Here is a 23,543-nt window from a genome sequence, read left to right as displayed (position 1 = left end):
ATGATCTTAAAAGCTTTTTCCAACCTTGGTCTATGAGCCTGTGAGAAGGTGTTCAAAAAAGGCTTGGCTGTGGCTCTTGGAGCCATGGTTTAGTTGTCAGCAGGTATTAGGTTGGACTTGATGATCTCTGAGGTCTTTTCCAACCTGGTTGATGATTCCATGACAAAGAACACAGCCAAGGTCAGCAAAGCCAAGCAGGAGGCAGAGCCTAGAACCTGCTAGAGAGAGGAAACTGAAAAGAGAGAAAGAAAGTTACTCTGAACCAACTTTGTTAGCAGCCTCTATCCAGTGGGATTGTTCAGACCTTATCCTCATCTTCCTTTTCACATCCAGGGCTGATTTATTTACAGTCCACCACTTTCTGTTCAACATCTGTGGAATACTTTCAAGGCACAGCCTGAAACCACCACACCAGCCAAGGGCAGGAGCAAAGTGGAGCTGCCCACAGAGCAGAGCTGGTTGCAGCCTCTTTGAGCTTTAGTTTGGGACCTGGTTTGGGTCCCCAGTGGGTCCACAGTGGTGGGAAAGGCTTGGGGTTGGTGTCAGATTATTGCATGGTGCTATGGAACCTCATGGTTGGGGCCACAGTATTGCCTGGTGACCTCAAAGCTCAGCTGGACCTCATGCCTGGGGTCACAATATTGCCTGGTGACCTCAAACCTCAGCATCATGGTTTTAAATATCAGCAAGAAAGCTCAGTGGTGGATGTCAGTGGTGAGGAAGCTGAGCTCTGGGCTGGGGGTGCTTGGAGGGCACCTGGGCCCTGCATCACTGGAGAGCTTACAGTGAGGGTGGGGAGACCCTGGCACAGGCTGCCCAGGGAGGCTGTGGCTGTCCCCTCCCTGGAGGTGTTCCAGGCCAGGCTGGATGAGCCTTGAGCAGCCTGTGCTGGTGGGAGGTGTCCCTGCCCATGGCAGGGGGGGTTGGAACTGGATGATCTTCCAACCCAACCCCTTCTGTGGTCTTTAAGAGGGCAGGCAAAAGCCTTTCAAAGCCACTCCAGGTATGATCCATGAGCTCTTCCAGCACTGGGCACAGGCTAAGGGCTTCCATCCTGACTCTTGTGTGATTTCTTCCTGCCATTTCTGGCTCACCACAGACATTTCCTGCCATGCCAGATGGAGGCATGGAGCAAACCTACCCCACTGGCAGACCCCGAGGGGGCTGGCTCCCTTGGAGGGCTGACATGGGGCAAAAACCTGAGAGGCCAGCTGCCTGTTTCTGCTACAGCTCCACCTCCCTGCAGCCTTCTGGCAGGGTGGAAGAGCTTCCAAGTGGGAATGGATTCCTGTTTGATTTATGGCTCCCTTGCAGTGCCAGAAGAGTGCTGAGGGTTATTAAGAGGAATGAGAATCTGACTCATTATATCACAGGCTCTAACGTTTCCACCTCAGCGCCAAAACCCAGAGCTCCATCAGCTCTCCAGTCCCCACTGAGCTCTTTGTTTAGACATGGGAGCTCTGCTGCAGCCCAGGATGATTTCCTGGTGCTCACAAAAGCACTGAAGGGTGAGCTGGAGGTTGAGGTCTTCTGGGTTAGTGAACATCCCCAGCTGCTCCTCACCAGCCCTGTTCCCCAGGCTGCTCAGGGCAGTGGCAGAGTCCCCATCCCTGGAGGGGTTTCCAGCGGTGTGGATGTGGTGCTGGGGGCCATGGTTTGGTGCTGACCTGGCAGTGCTGAGTCAACTGTTGGACTTGATGATCTTAAAGGTATTTCCCTACCCAGATGACTCTGTGATCCTGTGAGAGTCACCCAGGCTTTGGCTGTTGGAGGCAGAGGGTGAAATGGTCCAGGCAGGACAGACAGAGCTGGGAGCTGCCAGCAGAGCCCAGCTGGAGCCTGCAGGGAGCAGCCCAGGGGCAGCTTTGCCTCAGCCTGGCCAGGAGCTGAAATTCCTGGCAGAGCAAAGGCAGGTTTCATCCCTTTGCCTGCAGAAGATCCTCAGGACCTGTGTCCTACCAGTGTTAAAAACCAACAAGAAATCCCAGCAAGGAGAAAAGCAACTTCAGGGCGGAAATGCCACTGCCTCTTCTCTTGTGTCAGAGCTCACCAGAGGACAGGTCAAAGGGCAGGATTTCAGCCCCTTGTGTCTCTGCTGGGATGGTGCTCTCACCTGAGAAGCCCTCCTGAAGCCAGCATGGACCTGGAGCAAGGCAGCTGGCCCTGGTGTGCCTGCAGGAGGAGGAGGAGGAACTGAGCTGCAGCCTGTGGCTGTGCTGCTCTTACGTGCGGTCCTGAGCTAATAGCATGAAGCATCCTTGCTCTGCAGATGACCTGGGTGAATCACAGACAGGATATCCAGCTGAGCTCCCCCACAAACCACAGGGATCTCTCCAAGGGCCTCTCACCACCCCCTTTCAACAGCCTTCTGTCAACGTCCAGCGCCTGGACCTCAGCGCTTGGTCTGTGAGGGTCAGCGCTGGGGCAGCTTCCAGGCTCCTCTGATAGCTGAAGGACGTCAGACAAGCAGAGGAGCCTCCTGCTTGGGGGGTGGTGAAGCAAGGATGACCCTTTTCCATCCACACAGGGGTTTGGGGGGGGGCAGGGGGGCAGGATTTGCTCTGCCCCAAGCTGGTGGTGACCTCCTTCTCCCCGTCCCAGCACGCCGGCAGCCAGCTGGCTCCGCAGGCTGCCGCTCGGCAGCCCTCGCCAGGCTCACCTCACAGTACCTCACTTGTGCTTGGAACACTGGAGCTGAGCCAAGAGCAACAGAGCCTGGTGCAGGAGGAAATCCCCCAGCACTCCTGAGATGGGGACTTTGCTGAGCACACACTGCCCCGATTCAGCTGTTGGGGCAGGGAGGCAGAGGGGCAGAGAGCTGTGGTGGAGGCAGCGTCTGCCCCGGAGGGGCTGTCCCCCACCAGCACCCTCCATGCAAGGTGGTGCCTTCCAGGCAAGGACCTCGAGGTGTTTTACAGAGATCTGCTTCCTCCACTCCCTGTCCTGCCAGACCAGGGCTTCTGTGCCCCTTGCACAGAGAGGAGCTGGTGGCATCCAAAGGACAGCACCAGCAGAGAGCTGTCAGTGGTGCCCCATGGCAGGACCAGGGGCAACTGGCACAAGCTTGCCCACGATGTGATGCCCATCCACTTCTCTGCAGCTCTGAGCCTGAGCTTCCCAGCTGGTGGGGATGGTCCTGAGCTGCTTCCAAAGGTGCTTTGGTGAGGCTGAGAAGCAGGGGAGGTAGCTCTCACTGCTGAGTGGTGCTGCTAGCTGTAGGGATGGGATTCAGGATCCCACTCGGGCTGAGTGGGTGGGGTAGGAAGCAACTCATTCATAGCTCTGCAAGGAGAAATGGTCATTCCCAGAGGACTTCAGGGAGCACAGCTGGCCCAGGGCACCCACAACCACCTGGCTCAGTTTGCTCTGCTCTGCCCTCCAGGTTCCTCCAGGGAGGATCCCTTCACATCCTCCAAAGCGTTTGTCAGGCCTCAGCTATTTGCTGCTTCATCATCTGGAAGCTGGCTAGGAGGAGCCACCAGCAGGTCACCCCAGCTCTCCTCCACCTCTTTCATTGCCTTTCCATCCCTTCCCTCCTGCAGCATGGGGTGATTGTGGCGGATGAGGAGGAATACTTCATCGAGCCGCTGAGCCCGGGGGCCAACGTCAGCGCAGGCAGCGAGGGCAAGGGCAGCCCCCACGTCGTCTACAAGAGGTCATCTCTGCAGTACCCACACATGGATGCAGCCTGTGGCGTGCTAGGTACCTCCACCCCCACCCAACACAGCCTCAGTGCAGCCTGGGAGGGTCCCAGTGGCTCTGATGAGCAACACTGCTCTGCCTGGCGAGGCAACAAACCTGAGCCACAGCAGCCCACAATGAGGGGGATCAGGAGGGGGATTTGGAGGTCACCCAGGACACCCCCACTGCTAAAACACTCCCTCAGGCTGGCCCCTGGGCAGTTCCCCTGCAACCAGGCAGGGGCTTCAGGGCAGATGTTGTCCTCCTGTGTCTTCCCTCCCCCTCTGTTGGGCTCTGGAGGAGTTGAGTTTGCAGCCACAGCTCTTGGTGCACCCAGAGCCAGTGGTGCAGGGAGTGCTGTGGAGCTGGGGATGTCCAGCAAGCCAGGCTGGAGCTGTGGAGCATCCTACTGAAATGGAGAGTCCCATCCCACATCTGCACCTGCCTGGATGCCTTCCTGTGTGCTCTGCTCTGGGTGATCCTGCTCTGGCAGGGGGGTTGGACTGCAGGAGCTTTTGAGACCCCTTCCAGCCCTTAACATCCCATGATTCCATCATCCACCCTTGCTGGGAACGGTGGAGGATACAAGTGGAGATCTTACAGTGGGGAGGGGCTGTAAGAGCTGGGGAGGGACTTTTGACCAGGGCCTGGAGTGACAGGACAGGGGTGATGGCTTTGAGCTGGAAAAGAGGAGATGGAGACTGGAGATGAGGAAGCAATCCTTGCCAGTGAGGGTGGGGAGACACTGGAGCAGGCTGCCCAGGAAGGCTGTGGCTGCCTCCTCCCTGCAGGTGCCCAAGGCCAGCTTGGAGGAGCAACCATGGGCTGGTGGGAGGTGTCCCATGGCAGTGGGGGGTTGGAACTGGATGACCTTTGGGGGGGTTGGAACTGGATGACCTTTGGAGGGGTTGGAACTGGATGACCTTTGGGGGTTTGGAACTGGATGACCTTTGGGGTCCCTCCCGACCCAACGGTTTGGTGAATCTCTTTCCCTCCTCAGACGAGAAGCCGTGGAAGGGGAGGCACTGGTGGCTGAGGTCACTGAAGCCCTCCCCCCTGAAGCCATCAGGCAACCACAGCCAGCGGGGGCAGCTGCCCCTCAAGCGCTCTGTGAGCACGGAGCGCTACGTGGAGACGCTGGTGGTGGCCGACAAGATGATGGTTGGGTACCACGGGCGCAGGGACATCGAGCAGTACATCCTGGCCATCATGAATATTGTAAGTGTTATAACCACAGCATGAGCCAGGGGGGCAGGGGGCACCCCGGGCAGCAGGCAGGGATTCAATCCTGCCCATCCCCACTCTCTGGGGCGGGCTGGGGGAGGGGCTGGGGGCATGGTGGTTCTGCGACCTGAGAGAGGACGAAGCGGGTGGGAGTGCGGTGGGGGAGTGAGGGCTGAGCTGGGAGAGCACCCAGGAGTCTCAGCTGCAGTCCTGTGTCCCAGTTCTGGGCCCCTCAGCTTAGGAAAGAGGTTGAGATCACAGTATCACAGTATCACTTAGGTTGGAAAGGACCTCGAGATGCTGGAAGGTGTCCAGAGAAGGGCAACAAAGCTGGGGGGGGGTCTGGAGCACAGCCCTGGGAGGAGAGGCTGAGGGAGCTGGGGTTGCTTAGCCTGCAGAAGAGGAGGCTCAGGGGAGACCTTCTTGCTCTCTACAACTCCCTGAAGGGAGGTTGTAGCCAGGTGGGGGTTGGTCTCTTCTCCCAGGCAAGCAGCACCAGAACAAGAGGACACAGTCTCAAGCTGTGCCAGGGGAGGTTTAGGCTGGAGGTGAGGAAGAAATTCTTCCCAGCAAGAGAGATTGGCCCTTGGGATGTGCTGCCCAGGGAGGTGGTGGAGTCCCCATCCCTGGAGGTGTTCAAGAGGGGACTGGATGAGGCCCTTGGTGCCATGGTTTAGCTGATCAGATGGTGTTGGGTGACAGCTTGGACTTGATGATCTCTGAGGTAATTTCCAACCTGGTTAATTCTATTCTATTCTACTGGGTTCAGCTTTGGGAGCCTCACTCCAAGAAGGACATTGAGGTGGTGGAAGTGGGTCCACAGAAGGGCAAGGAAGCTGGGGAAGGGTCTGGAGAACAGGGCTGGGGAGGAGCAGCTGAGGGAGCTGGGGGGGTTGAGCCTGGAGAAGAAGAGGCTGAGGGAGACCTCATTGCTCTCTGCAGCTCCCTGCAAGGAGTCTGGAGCTAGCTGGGGGTTGGTCTCTTCTCCCTAGTATCAGTTTATAGGACAGGAGGAAATGGCCTCAGGTTGCCCCAGGGGAGGTTTAGGTTGGACAAGAGGAACAATTTCTTCCCCAAAAGGGTTGTCAAAGCCTGGCCCAGGCTGCCCAGGGCCGTGGTGGAGTGCCCATGCCTGCAGTTGTGCAGATGTGGTGCTGAGGGGCATGGTTTAGCAGCAGACTTGGTAGTGTTGAGTTAATGCTTGGACTTAATGATCCTGAAGGTCCTTTCCAGCCTGAAGGATTCCATGATTCTGTGGCAGTGGTTTCTCCCCATCCCCATCCAGAGCAAGAGGCTTGGGTCAAAAGTCCCAGGCTGCTGCTGCTGGTGAGCCAGGGACGCTCTAGAGCCTGGAGGGATGGGTTGGGTAGGGAAGGCTCTGCAGGAGAGGTAAAGCCTGGGCTGCCTGGCCATGCTGCAGGCCAGAGCTGCAGAACAAAGCCCTTTCTTTGAGCAGCATCTCTCATCTCGAATTAGCATTGCAAATGGGGCAGCGGGGCTGAGGAACACATGGGAAAGCAGAAGGCCTCGGAGCTCTCACGCCTGGGGGGCTGATGGGTGTGATGGGGAGGCAGTGATAGCCTCCTGCTCCCCAGCCCGCCGCTGAGGAGCTTCCTCTGATGATCTGATGAGTTGGGTCACTGCTGGTGGCAGGATACCAGGCTGGATGCATTAACAGCCTGAATCGGCCGTGCTGAGTCCTCCTGTGAGGTGAGATGGGTTTGGAAGTTATCCATCAGCCGCTGAAAGCCCCTCTGTGATGGTTCTTTGTCCTGGCCTCGGCAGGAGCTCTTTTCACGGGCTGCTCTGTTTGCATTTCTAAAGCAAGATGCCAGATTTCAAACCATTCCCTTCCTGGCTCTCAGCTGCTCTGAAGCAGCCGCGGGCTGGGGGCAGAGCTCTGGGGGATGCTCTGTGTGTCCTTCCCTGCCGACGGGCAGCCAGCAAAGCTTCCTCCAGGACCAGGAGGCTTCCCCTTCGCCACCTCAGCCCCAGGCAAGGAGCAGGTGTGGTGAGATCACAGAACCACAGAGTGGTAGGGGCTGGAGGGGACCTCTGGAGACCATCCAGTCCAACCCCCTGATGACACAGGAGTGCCTGGATCAGGTTGCTCAGGATCATGTCCAAGCAGGTTTTGGAAGCTCTGCAGAGAAGGAGACTCCACAACCTCTCTGGGCAGCCTGCTCCAGGGCTCCAGCAGCCTCACACCAAAGCAGTTTCTCCTCCTGCTCAGATGGAACCTCCTGGGCTCCAGTTTGTGTCCACTGCCCCATATCCTACCCCTGGGTACCACTGAGAGGAGCCCAGCCCCATCCTCATGGCCTCCACCCTGTAGATATTCACAGCCACTGCTCAGCTCCCCCTGGGGCTGCTCTGCTCCAGGCTCTCAGCCCCAGGGCTCTCAGCCTTTGCTCCTCACAGAGCTGCTCCAGGCCCCTCAGCAGCTTTGCAGCCTCCTCTGGACTCTCTCCAGCAGTTCTCTGTCCCTCCTGAGCTGGGGAGATGCTGGCTTCACTGCTTCAGTCTCCCCAGAAGGAGACAGTGAGGTCTGAGCATGGTTTGGGAGGTTCTGCAGTCCAGGGGCTGCCATGGAGCCCCACACTCAGCTCTGCTTCCTGACAGGATTGTGCCCAGAGCCTGCAGCCCGGTTGCCCTCCCCTGGGTGCCCAGCAGATGCCAGCTCCCTGCCTGCCCACAGCACTGCCCAGCCAGGGAGCTCATTTTTAAGACTCCTCTTTTCTTGTTTCTTGGAGGTCAGGTTGCCAAACTTTTCCAGGACTCGAGTCTGGGCAATATTGTCAACATCCTGGTGACCAGGCTGATCCTCCTCACCGAGGACCAGGTAAGGTGACCTTGGCTGAGCTGCTGCCATGGGGCTGTGTCACCCTTGGGTGCACCACACCCTTCCCATGGCAGCTGGGCACTGGCTCCAGGGGCTGGGCTGAGGAGACCTCTGGGACTCTGAGCAGTGTGATGAGATGGCTTTAGGGAGGTTTAAGTGGGAGGGAGCTGGAGGTGCTGGAAGGTGTCCAGAGAAGGGCCACGAGGAGGAGCAGAGGGCTGGAGCTGCTCTGCTGTGAGGACAGAGTGAGAGAGTTAGGATTGTGCAGGCTGGAGAGGAGAAGGCTCTGAGGAGACCTAATTGTGGCCTTCCAGGATCTGCAGGGGGCTACAGGAAAGCTGGGGAGGGACTTCTGAGGGTGTCAGGGAGTGATAGGACTGGGGGGAGATGGAGCAAAACCAGAAGTGGGTAGATTCAGATTGGCTGTCAGGAAGAAGTTGTTCCCCATGAGGGTGGTGAGAGCCTGGCACAGGCTGCCCAGGGAGGTGGTGGAAGCCTCCTGCCTGGAGGTGTTTGCAGCCAGGCTGGAGGTGGCTGTGAGCAACCTGCTGTGGTGTGAGGTGTCCCTGCCCATGGCAGGGGAGTTGGAGCTGGCTGAGCCTTGAGCTCCCTTCCAACCCTGACAGTTCCATGATTCTAAGTAGCTTTAGTGCTCTCTGGGTCCTGCTTTCTCCTGGCCTCCAGGCGAGGGGAGGGCAGCTGGCGTGGTGCTGGCACGGGGACAGGCAGTGCCTTCGCCTCAGAGCTGTCCTGGGGGCACACAATGTCCTGCTGCTTCCATTCCAGCCCACACTGGAGATCAACCACCACGCTGGGAAATCCCTGGACAGCTTCTGCAAGTGGCAGAAATCCATTGTGAACAGGAATGGCAACGGGAATGCCATTCCCGAGAACGGGATCGCCAACCACGACACCGCCGTGCTCATCACCAGGTGAGGGCTGGCCTCACCCTGCAGCCCTGGGGGGGTTAGGAAGAGCCTGGGTGGGCTGCTTGGTGCCAGGGTTGAGTTGATCAGATGGTGTTGGGTGAGAGGTTGGACTCCCTGATCTCAAAGGTCTCTTCCAACCTGCTTAATTCTACTCTGTTCTACTCCTGCTCTGCTCTGCTCTACTCTGCTGCTCTGCTCTACTCTGCTGCTCTGCTCTCCTTCTCTTCTTCCCTTCCCCTTCCCTTCTCCTTCCCTTCTCCTTCCCTTCTCCTTCCCTTCTCCTTCCCTTCTCCTTCCCTTCTCCTTCCCTTCTCCTTCCCTTCTCCTTCCCTTCTCCTTCCCTTCTCCTTCCCTTCTCCTTCCCTTCTCCTTCCCTTCTCCTTCCCTTCTCCTTCCCTTCTCCTTCCCTTCTCCTTCCCTTCTCCTTCCCTTCTCCTTCCCTTCTCCTTCCCTTCTCCTTCCCTTCTCCTTCCCTTCTCCTTCCCTTCTCCTTCCCTTCTCCTTCCCTTCTCCTTCCCTTCTCCTTCCCTTCTCCTTCCCTTCTCCTTCCCTTCTCCTTCCCTTCTCCTTCCCTTCTCCTTCCCTTCTCCTTCCCTTCTCCTTCCCTTCTCCTTCCCTTCTCCTTCCCTTCTCCTTCCCTTCTCCTTCCCTTCTCCTTCCCTTCTCCTTCCCTTCTCCTTCCCTTCTCCATTATCCCCTCTGTGCAGCTGCCTTCCATCTGCCTGAGGGCTTCATCTTGCCCATGCCACCAGCTGCCTGGCAGTGGTTGTTCCCTCAGGCTGGCCCCTGGGCAGCTCCCCTGGGTGCTAGGTACCTCCACCCCCACCCAACACATCTTCAGTGCAGCCTGGGAGGGTCCCAGTGGCTCTGATGAGCAACACTGCTCTGCCTGGTGAGGCAACAAACCTGAGCCACAGCAGCCCAGCACGAGGTGGATCAGAAGGGGGATTTGGAGGTCACCCAGGGCACCCCCACTGCTAAAACACTCCCTCAGGCTGGCCCCTGGGCAGCTCCCCTGCAGCCAGCCAGGGGCTTCAGGGCAGATGTTGTCCTCTGGTGTCTTCCCTCTGCTTTTCCCCCCTCCCAGGGCTGCAGCCTCTGCTTTTCCCCCCTCCCAGGGCTGCAGCCCCTTCCCTCCCAGCACACATATGGGATGTGGATGCCTGCTCCGAGTCCTTCAGCCTCCCACCAGATGTTTGAGCTAACCCAAAGCAGCTCTGCAGGCTTGGACAGCACCAGCACATCCGGTCTCTAATAAATTCCCTGTCTCCAGATAACATCTTGCTGAGCTTTGGGCTTTTTCCTTCCCCACACCCCCGCTCCTTGCAGGGCTGTGTCAGACCCAGAGCCTCCAAAGGCTTCAGCAGAATTTGCTCAAAAAACAAAGCAACAAATGGTTTGCACTCAGCTGGGTCTCCTGCCAGGGGTGAGAGCTTTGGACACTTCCAGGGGCCAAAAGGACAGCAGCAAGGATGCTGTGCTTAACCCATCGTGTGCCCTCAGCTTGCTGCTTGCCCACTCTTGCCCCCTGGGTGCCACCAGGGTGAGCAGTGCTGGGTGTCCCCCAAAACCCACACCACGGTTGGCATCTCAGGTTAATTCCTGCTCTTGTGTCCTGGGTGTCCCCCCAAGCCCACACCAGTGGTGGAGTCTCCATCCTTGGAGTGGTGTAGAGGTGGTGCTGAGGGCCATGGCTCAGTGGTGTCCTGGCTGCTGGTTGGACCTGGTGGTCTTCAAAGCCTTCTGCAGCCAAATCCGTTCCAGGATGCTGTGATTCAAGGAGGAGCCTCAGCCTTGTGCTGGACCAGAGGTGCCTCACCTCTTGCACTTGGCACTTTCCACCCCAAAAGTGTTGCAGGGAGCTGTGGGCTGCTCTGGGGGTGGTTTAGGTGTGGTTCAGGTGTGGTCTGGGTGTGACCACACCAGTGGGATGGAGCTGTGCTAGTTGGGAGCCTTGGCAACGCCCTTTAAGGTCCCTTCCAACCCAAAGCATTCAATGATTCTTAACTGCTGCCTTCTCTTCCTTGCAGATACGACATCTGCATCTACAAGAACAAACCCTGTGGCACTCTGGGTAGGTGCTGGGGACCTTGCAGGCACCTGGGGAGGTGCTGGGGACCTTGCAGGCACCTGGGGAGGTGGTGTAGGGAGCTGGCAGGCACCTCCTGGGTAGGTGGTAGGGACCTTGCAGGCACCTCCTGGGTAGGTGTGGTGCTGAGGGCTGTAGTTCAGTGGTGCTGGGTTAAGGGTTAGACTGGGTGATCTTGAAGGTCTCTTCCACCCAAACCAATTCTGTGAGCCTCTGGTGACTGCCAAGAGAGCATCCCAAAGCTCCCTGCTGCTGCTGGGAAGAAGCCAGCAGGCTCTGCTCAAGGTGCCAGTGAGCAAGGAGGGGATCAGATAGTGCCCAAACGCCGCCTGTGCCCCCGACAGCTGCTCTGTGCTGACCTCCTGTGGCATCCCTGGGGCCTTTGTGACAATCTCTGCCTGGCTTCCCTAGGCCTGGCCCCCGTGGGTGGGATGTGTGAGCGAGAGAGGAGCTGCAGCATCAATGAGGACATTGGGCTGGCCACAGCCTTCACCATCGCCCACGAGATCGGCCACACGTGAGTGCGGGGCCGGCCGGCGCAGGGCAGGGCTCCTCTGCCTCTGTCCCTGCCCACAGGAGCTGAAACCTCCTTCCTGGGGACGACCCAGAGGTGCCCAGGGCAGCACAGCTGAGCTCTCTCTCTTGCCTTGGTGATGCTCTCAGGTTTGGCATGAACCACGACGGGGTCGGCAACAGCTGCGGCTCCCGCGGGCAGGAGACAGCCAAGCTGATGGCTGCTCACATCACCATGAAAACCAACCCCTTTGTCTGGTCCACCTGCAGCAGGGACTACATCACCAGCTTCCTGGAGTAAGGATCCTTCCCACCTTGCCCTCCCTCCTACCTTGCAGCCAGCAGACCTCTCCCAGCCTCTCGCGGAGGTGGTAGAGCCCAAGCCAAGCCCCCGAAGCGCAGGGCCCCAGCACCTCCTGCCCTGCCTGCCAGCACCCATCCTGCCCCCAGAGCCAGCTGCTTTCCTTCCTTCCTGGAGGTGCTTCCATGATTTGCTTGCCTGCAGAAGGCACCAATCCCACCTGCCTGGCACCTAGGAGACCTTGGGTTAGCTTTCCCACTCCCAGAAGCTTCACAAACAGATCCTAGGAACCTTCCTTCACCTCCTCCTGTAGGACACTCTCCTAGGAACCTTCCTTCACCTCCACTTGTAGGACACCCTCCTACAACCTCTCACCTCCTCTTGTAGGGCACTCACCTATGAACCTTCCTTCTCCTCCTGTAGGACACTCTCCTACAACCCTTCCTACCACCTCCACTTGTAGAACACTCTCCTATGAACCTTCCTTCACCTCCTCCTGTAGGACACTCTCCTACAACCCTTCTTGTCACCTCCACTTGTAGAACACTCTCCTATGAACCTTCCTTCTCCTCCTGTAGGACACTCTCCTACAACCCTTCTTGTCACCTCCACTTGTAGAACACTCTCCTATGAACCTTCCTTCACCTCCTCCTGTAGGACACCCTCCTACAACCTCTCACCTCCTCCTGTAGGACACTCTCCTAGGAACCTTCCTTCACCTCCACTTGTAGGACACCCTCCTACAACCTCTCACCTCCACTTGTAGGACACTCTCCTATGAACCTTCCCTCACCTCTACTTGCAGGACACTTTCCTCCAACCCTCCCTCCCCCCTCCACCTGTAGGATGCCCTCCTGTGAGCCTTCCCCTGCCTCCTTTTGTGGGACACTCAGCTATGAACCTTCCTTCACCTCCGCCTGTAGGACACTCTCCTAGCAGGACGCTCTCCTCCAGCCCTTCCTGCCACCTCCACCCGTAGGACACTCTCCTCCAGGCCAAGCCTTCCTGAGCTCTGCTTTCTCCTCTCTCTCCCACGTGCAGCTCAGGGATGGGACTGTGCCTGAACAATGCTCCTCCCAAGCAGGACTTCCTCTACCCGACGGTGGCGCCGGGGCAGGCGTACGACGCGGACGAGCAGTGCCGCTTCCAGTACGGAGTCAAATCTCGCCAGTGTAAATACGGGGTAGAGAGCCTTCCTGCTTTACTATGGTTCCCAGGGGCTGGAGGAAGGGGGGAAGGACAAAGGACACGAGTGCCAGCAGCAGTGTGGCCAGCAGGAGCAGGGAGGTCATCCTGCCCCTGCACTCGGCGCTGGTGAGGCCACAGCTCGAGGGCTGTGTCCGGCTCTGGGCTCCTCAGGTCAAGAAAGAGGTTGAGATGCTGGAATGTGGCCAGAGAAGGGCAGCAGGGCCTGGGAGGGGGCTGGAGCACAAGGCCTGGGAGGGGGCTGGAGCACAAGGCCTGGGAGGGGGCTGGAGCACAAGGCTGGGGAGGGGGCTGGAGCACAAGGCCTGGGAGGGGGCTGGAGCACAAGGCTGGGGAGGGGGCTGGAGCACAGCCCTGTGAAGAGCAGCTGAAGGAGCTGGGGGTGTTTAGCCTGGAGAAGAGGAGGCTCAGGGGAGACCTTCTTGCTCTCTACAGCTACCTGAAGGGAGGCTGTAGCCAGCTGGGGGTTGGTCTCTTCTCCCAGGCACCCAGCACCAGAACAAGAGGACACAGTCTCAAGCTGTGCCAGGGGAGGTTTAGGCTTGACCTTAGCAAGAAGCTCTTCCCAGCAAGAGAGATTGGCCCTTGGGATGTGCTGCCCAGGGAGGTGTGGGGTCAACGTCCCTGGGGGTGTTTAAGAAGAGCCTGGATGAGGCACTCAGTGCCATGGTCTGGTTGATTAGATAGGGTTGGGTGATCAGTTGGACTTGGTGATCTTGGAGGTCTCCTCCAGCCTGGCTGATTGTGTGAAAGGGCTCCTGGGGGGCTGCCCACACAGCTTTGCTGTCCTGCTGCAGGTGAAGGGCTCCAGCCTGTCCCCCCCTGAGCTCGTTCACGTTGCTCCCCCATGAGAGCTCACAGGAGGTTGGTTGCTGTCCACTGTGGTTGGCCTCAGCTCACTTTGGATCAGATTAGGCCTGAAGCTGTGCCAGGGGAGGCTGAGGTTGGAGATTAGGGGAAATGGCTTTGCTGCCAGAGTGGCCAGGGCCTGGCACAGGCTGCTCAGGGAGGTGGTGGAGTCCCCAGCCCTGGAGGTCTCAAGGAACCTGTGGCCATGGCACTCGGGGCCAGGGTTTGGTGGCCATGGAGGTGTTGGGCTGCTGGCTGGACTGGGTGACCTCAGAGGGCTTTTCCAACCCAGACAATTCTCTGACTCTGTAAGAGATCTCTTGCCTCTGTCTAACACCTTGGCTGCTGCTGGTCTCCCAAGGTGGCAGCTGACAGCCAAGCTGCAGCCCCTCAGCCAGGCCCCCCTGGGCTGCTGTGGTGTCTGATGCCAGCTGCTACCCCCTGCAGCCTGTGCCTCCCCTCAGCTGAGCCAGAGGCAGTGGAATGGGAGCTCCCCACCTCGCCCTGCCTCTTTCCCAGCTCATTTTTAGCTGGGACAGACACTTCCTGTATGTAGCCAAGGCTCACAACGGCACAAGGTGTCCTTGTGATGACCCTTCCAGCCCAGCCAGCCTTGCTTGCTGCTTGGGAGGAACCCAGAGGCTGGAAGGGCTCAAGTGTGTGTGGATAAACCTGGGCAGATGTCTAGGGCCACCCATCCTGTGCTCAGGGTGAGGACACAGACACAGCAGGGTCCTTTCCTCCATGGAGTTCCAGACTGGCCTGGCTTGGAAGGGAGCTTTAAAGCTCATCTAGACCTACCCCCTGCAGTCAGCAACCAGAGCAGGTTGCTCAGAGCCCCAGAGAGCCTGACCTGGAGTGGTTCCAGGCATGGGGCATCTGGCACCTCTCCGGGCAACCTGCTGGTACTGAGCAGGTAATGAATAGGGATAACGAAGACAGAGGAAGCAGAAGTCACTGGGCAAGGCTTGGAAGACCTCTCTCTTGGTGACACAGAGGGAAGAGACCTCAGAGGAGCTCCAGTCAGGCTGGCTCTGCAAGAGCAGTGAGGGGGTAGATGCCTTCTGAAGACTGAAGAGACCTTCTGCTCTGCTTTGGCAGAGGAGCTGGGACCCCAAATCCTTCATGTCTCAGAGCTGCTCTCCTTGGCCCAGACCCTGGGGGGGTTTCCTTGCCCTGTGGCACTCTGCCCTAGGACCAGGAGGGGAGCAGGGAAGTCCTGAGCTCATCCTTTCACCCTTCTTGGTAGCAGTGAGGAGGATTCCCAGTGGCTGCCAGCTGAGCTGCAGGGCTGTCAGTGGCTGGGGAGAGCCCAGCCCTGGGCAGGCTGCAGCAGTGCCTGGCTGGAAGGCTGGGGCCAGGCTGCAGGGGTGGGGAGCAGGCTGCAGGGGGGGGAGCAGGCTGCAGTGTGAGGGCTGCAGTGTGGGGAGCAGGCTGCAGGGGTGGGGAGCAGGCTGCAGGGGTGGGGAGCAGGCTGCAGTGAGGGGAGCAGGCTGCAGGGGGGGGAGCAGGCTGCAGTGTGGGGAGCAGGCTGCAGGGGTGGGGAGCAGGCTGCAGGGGGGGGAGCAGGCTGCAGTGTGAGGGCTGCAGTGTGGGGAGCAGGCTGCAGTGTGGGGAGCAGGCTGCAGGGGTGGGGAGCAGGCTGCAGGGGGGGGGAGCAGGCTGCAGTGTGAGGAGCAGGCTGCAGTGTGAGGAGCAGGCTGCAGGGGGGGGAGCAGGCTGCAGGGGGGGAGCAGGCTGCTGCCTGGCTGGAAGGCTGGGGCAAGGCTGCAGGGGGGGGGAGCAGGCTGCAGTGTGAGGAGCAGGCTGCAGTGGGGGGGAGCAGGCTGCAGTGTGGGGAGCAGGCTGCAGTGGGGGGAGCAGGCTGCAGTGTGAGGAGCAGGCTGCAGTGAGGGGAGCAGGCTGCAGTGGGGGGAGCAGGCTGCAGTGGGGGGAGCAGGCTGCAGGGGGGGGGAGCAGGCTGCTCCCTGGCTGGCAGCTGCCCTGTGGGGGACACTGCCACAGGGGCAGGCAGGAGGTCACTGTCCCAGCACCCCACAGCAGGTCCCTCAGCCCACCCTGGTTGGAGTGGGGCCAGCAGAGGCTACAGCAATGATCAGAGGGTGGAAGCCCTCTGCTGTGAGGCCAGGCTGAGAGAGTTGGGGTTGTGCAGCCTGGAGAGGAGAAGGCTCCAGGGAGACCTCCTGGTGGCCTTTCAGAGCTTAAGGGGCTGAGCAGAAAGCTGGGGACAGGGCCTTTGAGCAGGGCCTTTGTGACAGGACAAGGGGGGATGGCTTGGAACTCAATGAGGGAGATTTAAGCTAGAGAGAAGGAAGAAATTCTGCACACTGAGGGTGGTGAGAGCCTGCCCCAGGGTGCCCAGGGAGCTGGGGGACTGCAGCTGGCTACACCTTGCAAGATCTGATCCTGCTTTTCCCCTACCCCCATGCTGAACCCCCCCTGTCCCCCCATGTCCCAGCCCAGCTGGTGCTCCTCAAGCTGCCCCAGCCTCACAGCCCCTTGCCCAAGCCAATCCTAATCCCAGCTGTGTTTCTTTGTCTCTTTCTCCCTCTTTCCCTCTCCCCTCTCTCTGCTCCCACCCCAAAATCTCTCTTTCAGGAGGTCTGCAGCGAGCTGTGGTGTCTGAGCAAGAGCAATCGCTGCATAACCAACAGCATCCCTGCTGCTGAGGGCACCATCTGCCAGACCAACACCATTGACAAGGGGGTAAGGAAGCCTGGGGGCACCACAGCCAGTGGGCAGGGAGGGCCTGAATCCCTCTGCCACTCACAGCCAGCAGTGTTGGTCCTGGTAGTGAGCGTGGAAGTGATTTAAGGGCATGCCAGCAGCCTCTGCTTCTGGCTCCCAAAGCACCAGGGGGACCTGATCTCCCTGAGGATGCCTCTGCTGGCTGCAGGGGGGCTGGACTGGATGACCCTTGAGGTCCCTTCTGACCAGGGTGATTCTATGACACCAGCAGGGCTGTGCCTGGGGAGCATCTGCTCTGCATGGCATCCCACATGGCTCAGGGGGCACTGGCTGGGTGTCCTGGGAGCCCAGGCCGCCTCTCTCCCTGCTGGCTGCGCTGCCCATGGAGAGCCTGGCTGGGGAGGAGCTGGGAGAGGCTGTGCCAGCAGCTCCAGGGTGGGTTATCAGCCCCTGGAAGGAGCACACAGCAGTTTCTTCCTTCCTGGGATTATCTCAGCCCCCGAGGTCTGGTGTCCGGCACCGTGCCCGGAGAACGGCAGCAGGTCTGGCACTGTCCTGCTCCTTGCATCACCACTGACTCCAGGGGTGCAGGACTCTTGCCAGCTCCAAGGGAACTCTTTCAGAGGCGAGTTTCCATCAGCATCTGTCACTCAGCAGGACAGGGACAGGCAGGTTCTTGAAGGATCCTTGGCAGAGCAAAGGGCACAGCAACGCTGCTGCCACAGCCAAGACTTCATCTTTTTAACCTGGAGCCTTTGCAGATTTGGGGCATTTTTAACTCATTCAGCACAGCCTGAGCTCCCAGGAACACTCCCCCCAGAGTCCTGGGAGGGGGCAGATGCTGCTGAAGGTGTCCATGCCCCCCGGGGGGGATCCCTGGCCCTGCTGCCCAGCAAGCAGCAGCCGCAGCCCCCCCGCGGGAGGCTGGGAGGGTGCCCGGGGGGGGGTTAAAGCTCTGTCTTCCCACAGTGGTGCTACAAGAGGGAGTGTGTGCCCTTCGGCACCCGGCCAGAGGGTGTGGATGGTGCCTGGGGAACTTGGTCCTCCTGGGGAGAGTGCAGCAGGACCTGCGGTGGAGGAGTCTCCTCGTCCGTCCGCCACTGCGACAGCCCACGGTGGGTGGCCGTCAGCGGGGCCCTGGCTGCAGGGAAGGGCTGCTGGGGATCAGTGGGGAAGGCAGCAGCTGTCTGGGCAGCTCCATCTTCAGTTCCCAGCAGGATCTTGGCTCCTGCATGGAAATCCCTTCCCCTGCTTTCCCGGCGGCCTGGTGCCCTTGCTTCGGTGTTGGGTCTGCAGCTGCTGGGCACAGCTCCGTGTGTGGGGCTGGGGGCTGCTGGGGGCTGCACTGCTGCAGCAGGTGGAGGGAGGGGATTCTGCCTCTCTGCTCTGCTGAGGCCCCCCCTGCAGTGCTGGGGCCAGCTCTGGGGTCCTCAGTGCAGACAGGGACCTGTTGGAGCGGGGCCAGAGGAGGCCACAGCAATGCTGGGGGGGGCTGGAAGCCCTCTGCTGTGAGGCCAGGCAGGGAGAGCTGGGGCTGTTCAGTCTGAAGAAGGCTCCAGGGAGACCTTCTGGTGGCCTTGCAGTGCTTCAAGGAGTGAGCAGGAAGCTGGGGACAGAATGTTGAGCAGAGCCTGTTGGGACAGGACAGGGAGGGATGGTCTGAAACTCAGAGAGGGAGATTCAGACTGGAGAGAAGGGAGAAGAAATGTTTGACACTGAGGGTGGTGAGAGCCTGTTCTGGGCTGCCCAGAGGGGTGGGAGCTGCCCCATGCCTGGCACCGTCCCAGGTCAGGCTGCTGGGGGGCTCTGCTCTGCTTGGGGCTGTCCCTGCCGAGTGCAGCGCGGTCAGGCTGGAGACCACCTCCAAAGGTCCCTGCCCAGCCCCCAGCCAAACCACTCCCTGCCTCTCGGCTTTTCTGGCAAGCCCTGGTGCTGCTGCAGCCTCAGGGCAGGGCAGGCAGCAGAGCTCGGTGCCCTAAGCTGGTGGTGCCCCCCCCTTGCAGGCCAACCATCGGGGGCAAGTACTGCCTGGGCGAGCGCAAGCGCTACCGGTCCTGCAACACCGACGTGAGTACCGCCGGGCACGGGGCGCAGCAGCGGGGCCCGAGCCCCCCCGGCGAGCAGCTGGGCATGGAGCTTCTCCTCCTGGAATTCCTCCCCGGGGCTGTTTGTGTGGAGCTGGGGAGGGGGGAGCTGCGCTGTGCCGTGTGCCCGCAGCAGGGCAGGCTGAGCAGGACGCCGCACGCCTGAGCTGGCTCCGGGGGGGGCTGCCTGGGGAGTGGGTGGCTGGGTGGTGTCTGCCTGCAGGGCTTGCAGCATCGAGAAGGGGCCCAAAAGAAAGATAAGGAGGTGAAGGAGGAGGGAGCAGGGAGTTCCAGCACAGGCATGACAGAGGCTGCCTCTTGCACGCTGCCAGGGCAGGCTGGGCAGGGGAGAGCAGCTCCTGCAGTTCCCAGGGCTGGGGGTTAAGCCTGAAGAGGAGCTGAGGAAAGCACAGGGCTGCAGGGAAGCTCTGGGGAGCTTGGCACCTGGGAATGGGTACCTTGGCATCCACAGTGACAAAAAGATGGCTGCCCACTGCTCCCCCTGGGCTTGGCACCCAGGCTTTTGCTCACCACAGCAAGGGTGGCATCAGCAGACAGCCCAAGGGGGGCCCAAGAGCTCCTGCCAGGAGCCTTCAGCAGTGTCTAGCCGGGCAGGAAGGATGCTCCTGCCATGCTGTGGTGCCCAGCTGCCAGGGCTGGTGCCATCCCCTCACAGGGCTGGGCACTAGGGGTGGCTGGGAGGGCTGTGGCAGCTCCTGCCAGGAGCCTTCAGCAGTGTCTAGCCGGGCAGGAAGGATGCCTCTGCCATGCTGTGGTGCCCAGCTGCCAGGGCCGGTGCCATCCCCTCACAGGGCTGGGCACTAGGGGTGGCTGGGAGGGCTGTGGCAGCTCCTGGTCTCCTGGCAGATGAGGTGGGCTGCTGCCCCCAGCCCTGACCCCTGGCTGTGTGGCACAGGACTGCCCCCCGGGCTCGCAGGACTTCCGGGAGCTGCAGTGCGCCGAGTTCGACAACGTCCCCTTCCGAGGGAAGTACTACAGCTGGAAGACCTACAGGGGAGGTGAGTGCTGGCCTGGGGCCCTCAGCAGCACCACAGCAGGGCTCTGCAGGGGCTTCCACCTCCCCAGCTCTCTGCAGGGCAGGGCTTGTGCCCTCTTGCTCCTGTGAGCTCCCAGTCGCCGTGTCCATAGCCCTGTAGGAAGGGAAAGGACCTTCGAGGTCACCCAGCTCCAGCCCCCTGCCATGGGCAGGGACTCCTCCCACCAGCCCAGGTTGCTCAAGGTCCCATCCAAGCTGGCTCTGAACACCTCCAGGGAGGGGGCAGCCACCACCTCCCTGGGCAGCCTGTGCCAGTGCCTTCCCACCATTGCTGTCAAGGATTTCTTCCTCATCTCCAGCCTCAGTCTGCCCTCTCCCAGCTCAAAGCCATTGTCCCTCATCCTGGCACTCCAAGCCCTTGTCACAAGCCCCTGCTGAAGTGTGTGGTGAGGAGATGGGGCAGGAGGAGGAGGACTCTGGGGCAGAAATCTCTTAATAATGAGGAAGGGCAGCACTACTCCCTGGTGGAGTTAATGAACTTGACTGGGGAAATCCTCCCCAGCTGGGTAAATAACCACAGCTCCCAGCTGCAGCAGATGTGCTGAGGCTGCAGGGGATGCATCAATAAAGCTGGAAGTGATCTGCAAAGCAGGAAAGTCACACAAGCTTCCCAAGGGGGAACACAGCCCCCAGGGCTGGATCTGCCCTTCCTTGGACCTCTCTCCCTCTTTTGAGTCCTGGGGATGTTTGGCCATTTGAACCTCAGCCCTTGAAATGGGCAACCTGGGCTGGGGGGAGGTTGGAACTTGGATGATCTTCCAGGTGCCTTCCAACCCAAACCTCTCTGCATCCTTGTTGGCAGCCTCACTCCTGCCCATTCTGCCCTCCAGCTGGGAGCACATCTGCTCCTTGAGCTGTCTGGGGGCAGGTGTCCCTGCTTTGGGGGTTGGAAAGGACCTCTGGAGATCATCCAGTCCAACCCCCCTGGTAAAGCAGCTTTGTCTAGCTCAGGCTGCCCAGCATCACAATGTCCAGGCAGGTTTTGAAAGCCTCCAGAGGAGGAGACTCCACAACCTCTCTGGGCAGCCTGCTCCAGGCCCCCAGCAGCCTCAAAGTAAAAGTTCACCACCCTGGACCTCTGCTGAGCCTCTTCCCTCTGCTGAGCCTCTTTGTTGCTCAGCTCAGCCACTGCCCCTTGGCACTGCCCCCTCGAGCCCTTCCTTTGCCCAAAGGTGTGGTGGTGCTTGTGCCCTTTGCCCATCAGACATTGTCCCAAATGTGGCTTGGGGAAGTGTGCTGGGCATGGAGGATTGCTCCTCTGGCTTGGATGTGGGAGGAGACAGAGGGGAAGGGAAAGGGGGAAGGGGGGAAAGGGAAAAGGGGAAAGGCAGGGGGAAAGGGGAAGGGAGAGGAGGAAGGGAAAAGGGAAAGGGGAGGGGGGAAAGGGGAGGGGGAAAGGAGAAGGGAACAGGGAAGGGAAAAGGGGGAGGGGGAAAGGAGAAGGGAAAAGGGAAGGGGAAAGGGGGAGGGGAAAGGGAAAAAAGGAAAAGGAGAGAGAAGGAAAAAAAAGGGAAAGGAGTGAAAGGAAGGGAAGTGGCCACCCCCTGAATGCCTGCTGCCAGCCATAGGGTCCCTGGCAAGCTGGGGTTGGCTGCACAGGGCCAGCACAAGGTGTGCTGGGGCTGCTTCCCACCAGTCCTGGAGGCCAGAGCCCAGGAGGGCAGGACACAGCCCCAGTGAGAAGTGCTGAGCTCAGCCTTCCCCAGCTCAGCAGTCAGCAGAGAGCTGCTGGAATGCAGCTTTAATTGTTTGCTTATTTTGCTTTATTCCCTCAGTTCTCTGCTTTGCTCTTGGCAGCTGCCAGAGCTGAGGGAGAGTGGAGTGGCTCAGGGGGCTGGGGCTGGGGTGGGGAGGAGCAGGAGATTGCTGCTCATAAATTATAAGGCACTCTAATTCCTGCCTGGGACAGGGCAGGCAGGAGGAACAGAACATCCTCTGAGGCACCACAGAGCCAGATGAGAGACTCTGCCCTGTCCTGATAGCTCTGCTAGAGATTAAAGAGAGGACCCTTTAGGTGCTGAGCTGGAGAGCTGTGAGCAGGACCAATAGCTCCACACAACCTGCTGCCAGCTGCAAGCTCACTGAGGGGTGGCCTCAAACCCTTTGTCCTGAAAGAGAACTGCCCCAAACCTGAGCCCTGGGGAGCACCACTGGTGACCAGCCAGCAGCTGGAGCTGCCTCCATTCCTCACCACCCCTGGGGCCCAGCTGTCAGCCAGGCTTTTACCCAGCAAAGTCTCCCCCCAGCCAAGCCATGAGCAGCCAGTCTCTCCAGGAGGATGCTGTGGGGAGACAGTGGCAAATGCTTCACTAAAGCCCAGGCCTTCACTGCCCCCCTGGGGGGCCCTGGAGCTCCCTCCCTAGGCAGGAGAGAGCCTGGGATGCTGTGGAGGGGCTTGGCTCTCCAGAGGTGGGCTGGTGGAACACCTTCTGAGGGGGCTTGCCCTGGCATCCTGCTTGGCAGCACGGCTGCAAGCTGCTGAATTCCCCTCTCCTGTCTCCTCCTCTTCCTCTCTCTCCCAGCTCTGCTCTTCCTTCTGCACCAGCTGCATTTGGGAGCTCCCAGGCTGGGCAGGAGGCACAGTGCCCCACCAGGTGTTGGTGCCCAATTCCAGGGTCTTGACTTGGTGCTGATCAATTGGAAGAGCTCCCCTGGGGGTCCCTCTGCTTGCTAGGGACATTCTCCTGGGCACCTGGGGCTGTGCAGTGAGCCAGGCACAGGATGGAGGCCTGGAGAAGCTCCAGGTCTGGCTCTTCACTTCTGTCCTCTCCTGGGGGGCATCATTTGAAGCTCTTCTCCTTGCCCAGGGGGGGTCAAAGCCTGTTCCCTCAACTGCCTGGCCGAGGGCTTCAACTTCTACACGGAACGAGCGGCGGCCGTGGTGGATGGGACGCCCTGCAGGCAGGACTCCAACGACATCTGTGTCAATGGGGAGTGCAAGGTGCTGCCAGGGGAGCCTGGGCTTGGGGGAGGGGAAGGACAGAGCTCTGGGCAGGGAATGCTGCCCTCTGCGGGACATGGGCATCCCCCTGCCCAGCAGCCAGTGTGGAGCAGGAGCATGTCCCTGAATCCCAGCATGCTGGGGTCGGAAGGGACCTCGGGAGCTCATCCCCCTGCTCCAGCAGGGCTCCCACAGCAGCTTGCCCAGGAGCACAGTGCCCAGGGGGGGTTGGGAGCTCTGCACACCAGGAGACTCCACAACCTCTCTGGGCAGCCTGGTGCAGGCCTCCAGCAGCCTCACACCAAAGGAGTTTCTCCTCCTGTTCAGATGGAACCCCCTGGGTGCCACTTTGTGCCCATCCAGCCCTGGCACAAAGGTGGAGCTGGGCAGGGGAGATGTCCCTGAGCGCTGCCTGGGGGTAGGGTGAGATGGAGGGGGGCGAGGTGGAACCCAGGGGTGGGGTCTGTAATGTACTGCAGGTCAGGTGTGGGGAGCAGAGGGACCCCCCCAGGACCACTAACTCCTTGCTTCTGCCTCGTCCAGCACGTGGGCTGCGACCGTGTCCTGGGCTCCGACTCCAAGGAGGACAAGTGCCGAGTGTGTGGGGGAGATGGCAGCTCCTGTGAGACCATCGAGGGGGTCTTCAACCAGTCCCTGCCTGAGGGAGGTAGGCAGCAAGCAGCCTGGCCCCCAGCAGCCAGAGTCACCCCCCCTCGATGTCACCTGCTCCTGGGGGCAGGCAGGACAAGCAGGGACAGATCCCACAGGGACCCCCCCGCAGCAGCTCCCTGCTCTCCCCCAGCCCAGCAGCACCACTGCCACCCCCAGCTGCAGAGGCCACCAAGCTCCTTCCCTCTTCCCCCAGCTCATGCTGCCCTCAAGCCAGGCTGTGGAGATGCCCATGGAGACCCCAGCCCCACAGCACCTCCAGGCCTGGAAGCTGAGCACCACTGCTGACCAGCTCTGGGTTGTCTCACAGGTTACGAGGAGGTGATCCAGATCCCCAAGGGCTCCGTCCACATCGACATCAGGGAGCTGAACCTCTCCATCAACTACCTAGGTGAGCTGGGGCTGGGGCAGGCTGCAGCTCCTTGCTCTGCCAGCCCCCTGAAGTCTGGGGAAGGACCAGCAAGGGAAAC

The 23,543-nt window shown here is 60.2% G+C and overlaps 1 protein-coding gene across 1 annotated transcript in view; it reads left to right on the top strand.

Annotated features, from left to right (window-relative positions):
* Positions 1–23,543, top strand: part of ADAMTS10 (ADAM metallopeptidase with thrombospondin type 1 motif 10) — a 53,099-nt gene that overhangs the window by 17,941 nt on the left and 11,615 nt on the right. The window contains exons 4-18 of the mRNA XM_068165085.1: positions 3,543–3,702; positions 4,682–4,899; positions 7,664–7,747; positions 8,534–8,679; positions 10,707–10,750; positions 11,177–11,282; positions 11,429–11,575; positions 12,621–12,762; positions 16,233–16,340; positions 17,292–17,437; positions 18,326–18,389; positions 19,323–19,425; positions 22,271–22,404; positions 22,948–23,071; positions 23,384–23,464. Of these exons, the coding sequence (XP_068021186.1) occupies positions 3,543–3,702; positions 4,682–4,899; positions 7,664–7,747; positions 8,534–8,679; positions 10,707–10,750; positions 11,177–11,282; positions 11,429–11,575; positions 12,621–12,762; positions 16,233–16,340; positions 17,292–17,437; positions 18,326–18,389; positions 19,323–19,425; positions 22,271–22,404; positions 22,948–23,071; positions 23,384–23,464 (1,807 nt within the window). The remainder of the gene's footprint in view (positions 1–3,542; positions 3,703–4,681; positions 4,900–7,663; positions 7,748–8,533; positions 8,680–10,706; positions 10,751–11,176; positions 11,283–11,428; positions 11,576–12,620; positions 12,763–16,232; positions 16,341–17,291; positions 17,438–18,325; positions 18,390–19,322; positions 19,426–22,270; positions 22,405–22,947; positions 23,072–23,383; positions 23,465–23,543) is intronic.

The sequence above is a fragment of the Melanerpes formicivorus genome, unplaced genomic scaffold, assembly GCF_026170545.1.
Source record: "Melanerpes formicivorus ecotype bairdi unplaced genomic scaffold, bMelFor1.0.p_v2 SCAF_83, whole genome shotgun sequence".
NCBI classification, from domain to species: Eukaryota; Metazoa; Chordata; class Aves; order Piciformes; family Picidae; genus Melanerpes; species Melanerpes formicivorus.
The sequence above is the reverse complement of the archived record's forward strand: the minus strand, read 5'-3'. Positions and strand labels throughout refer to the sequence as shown.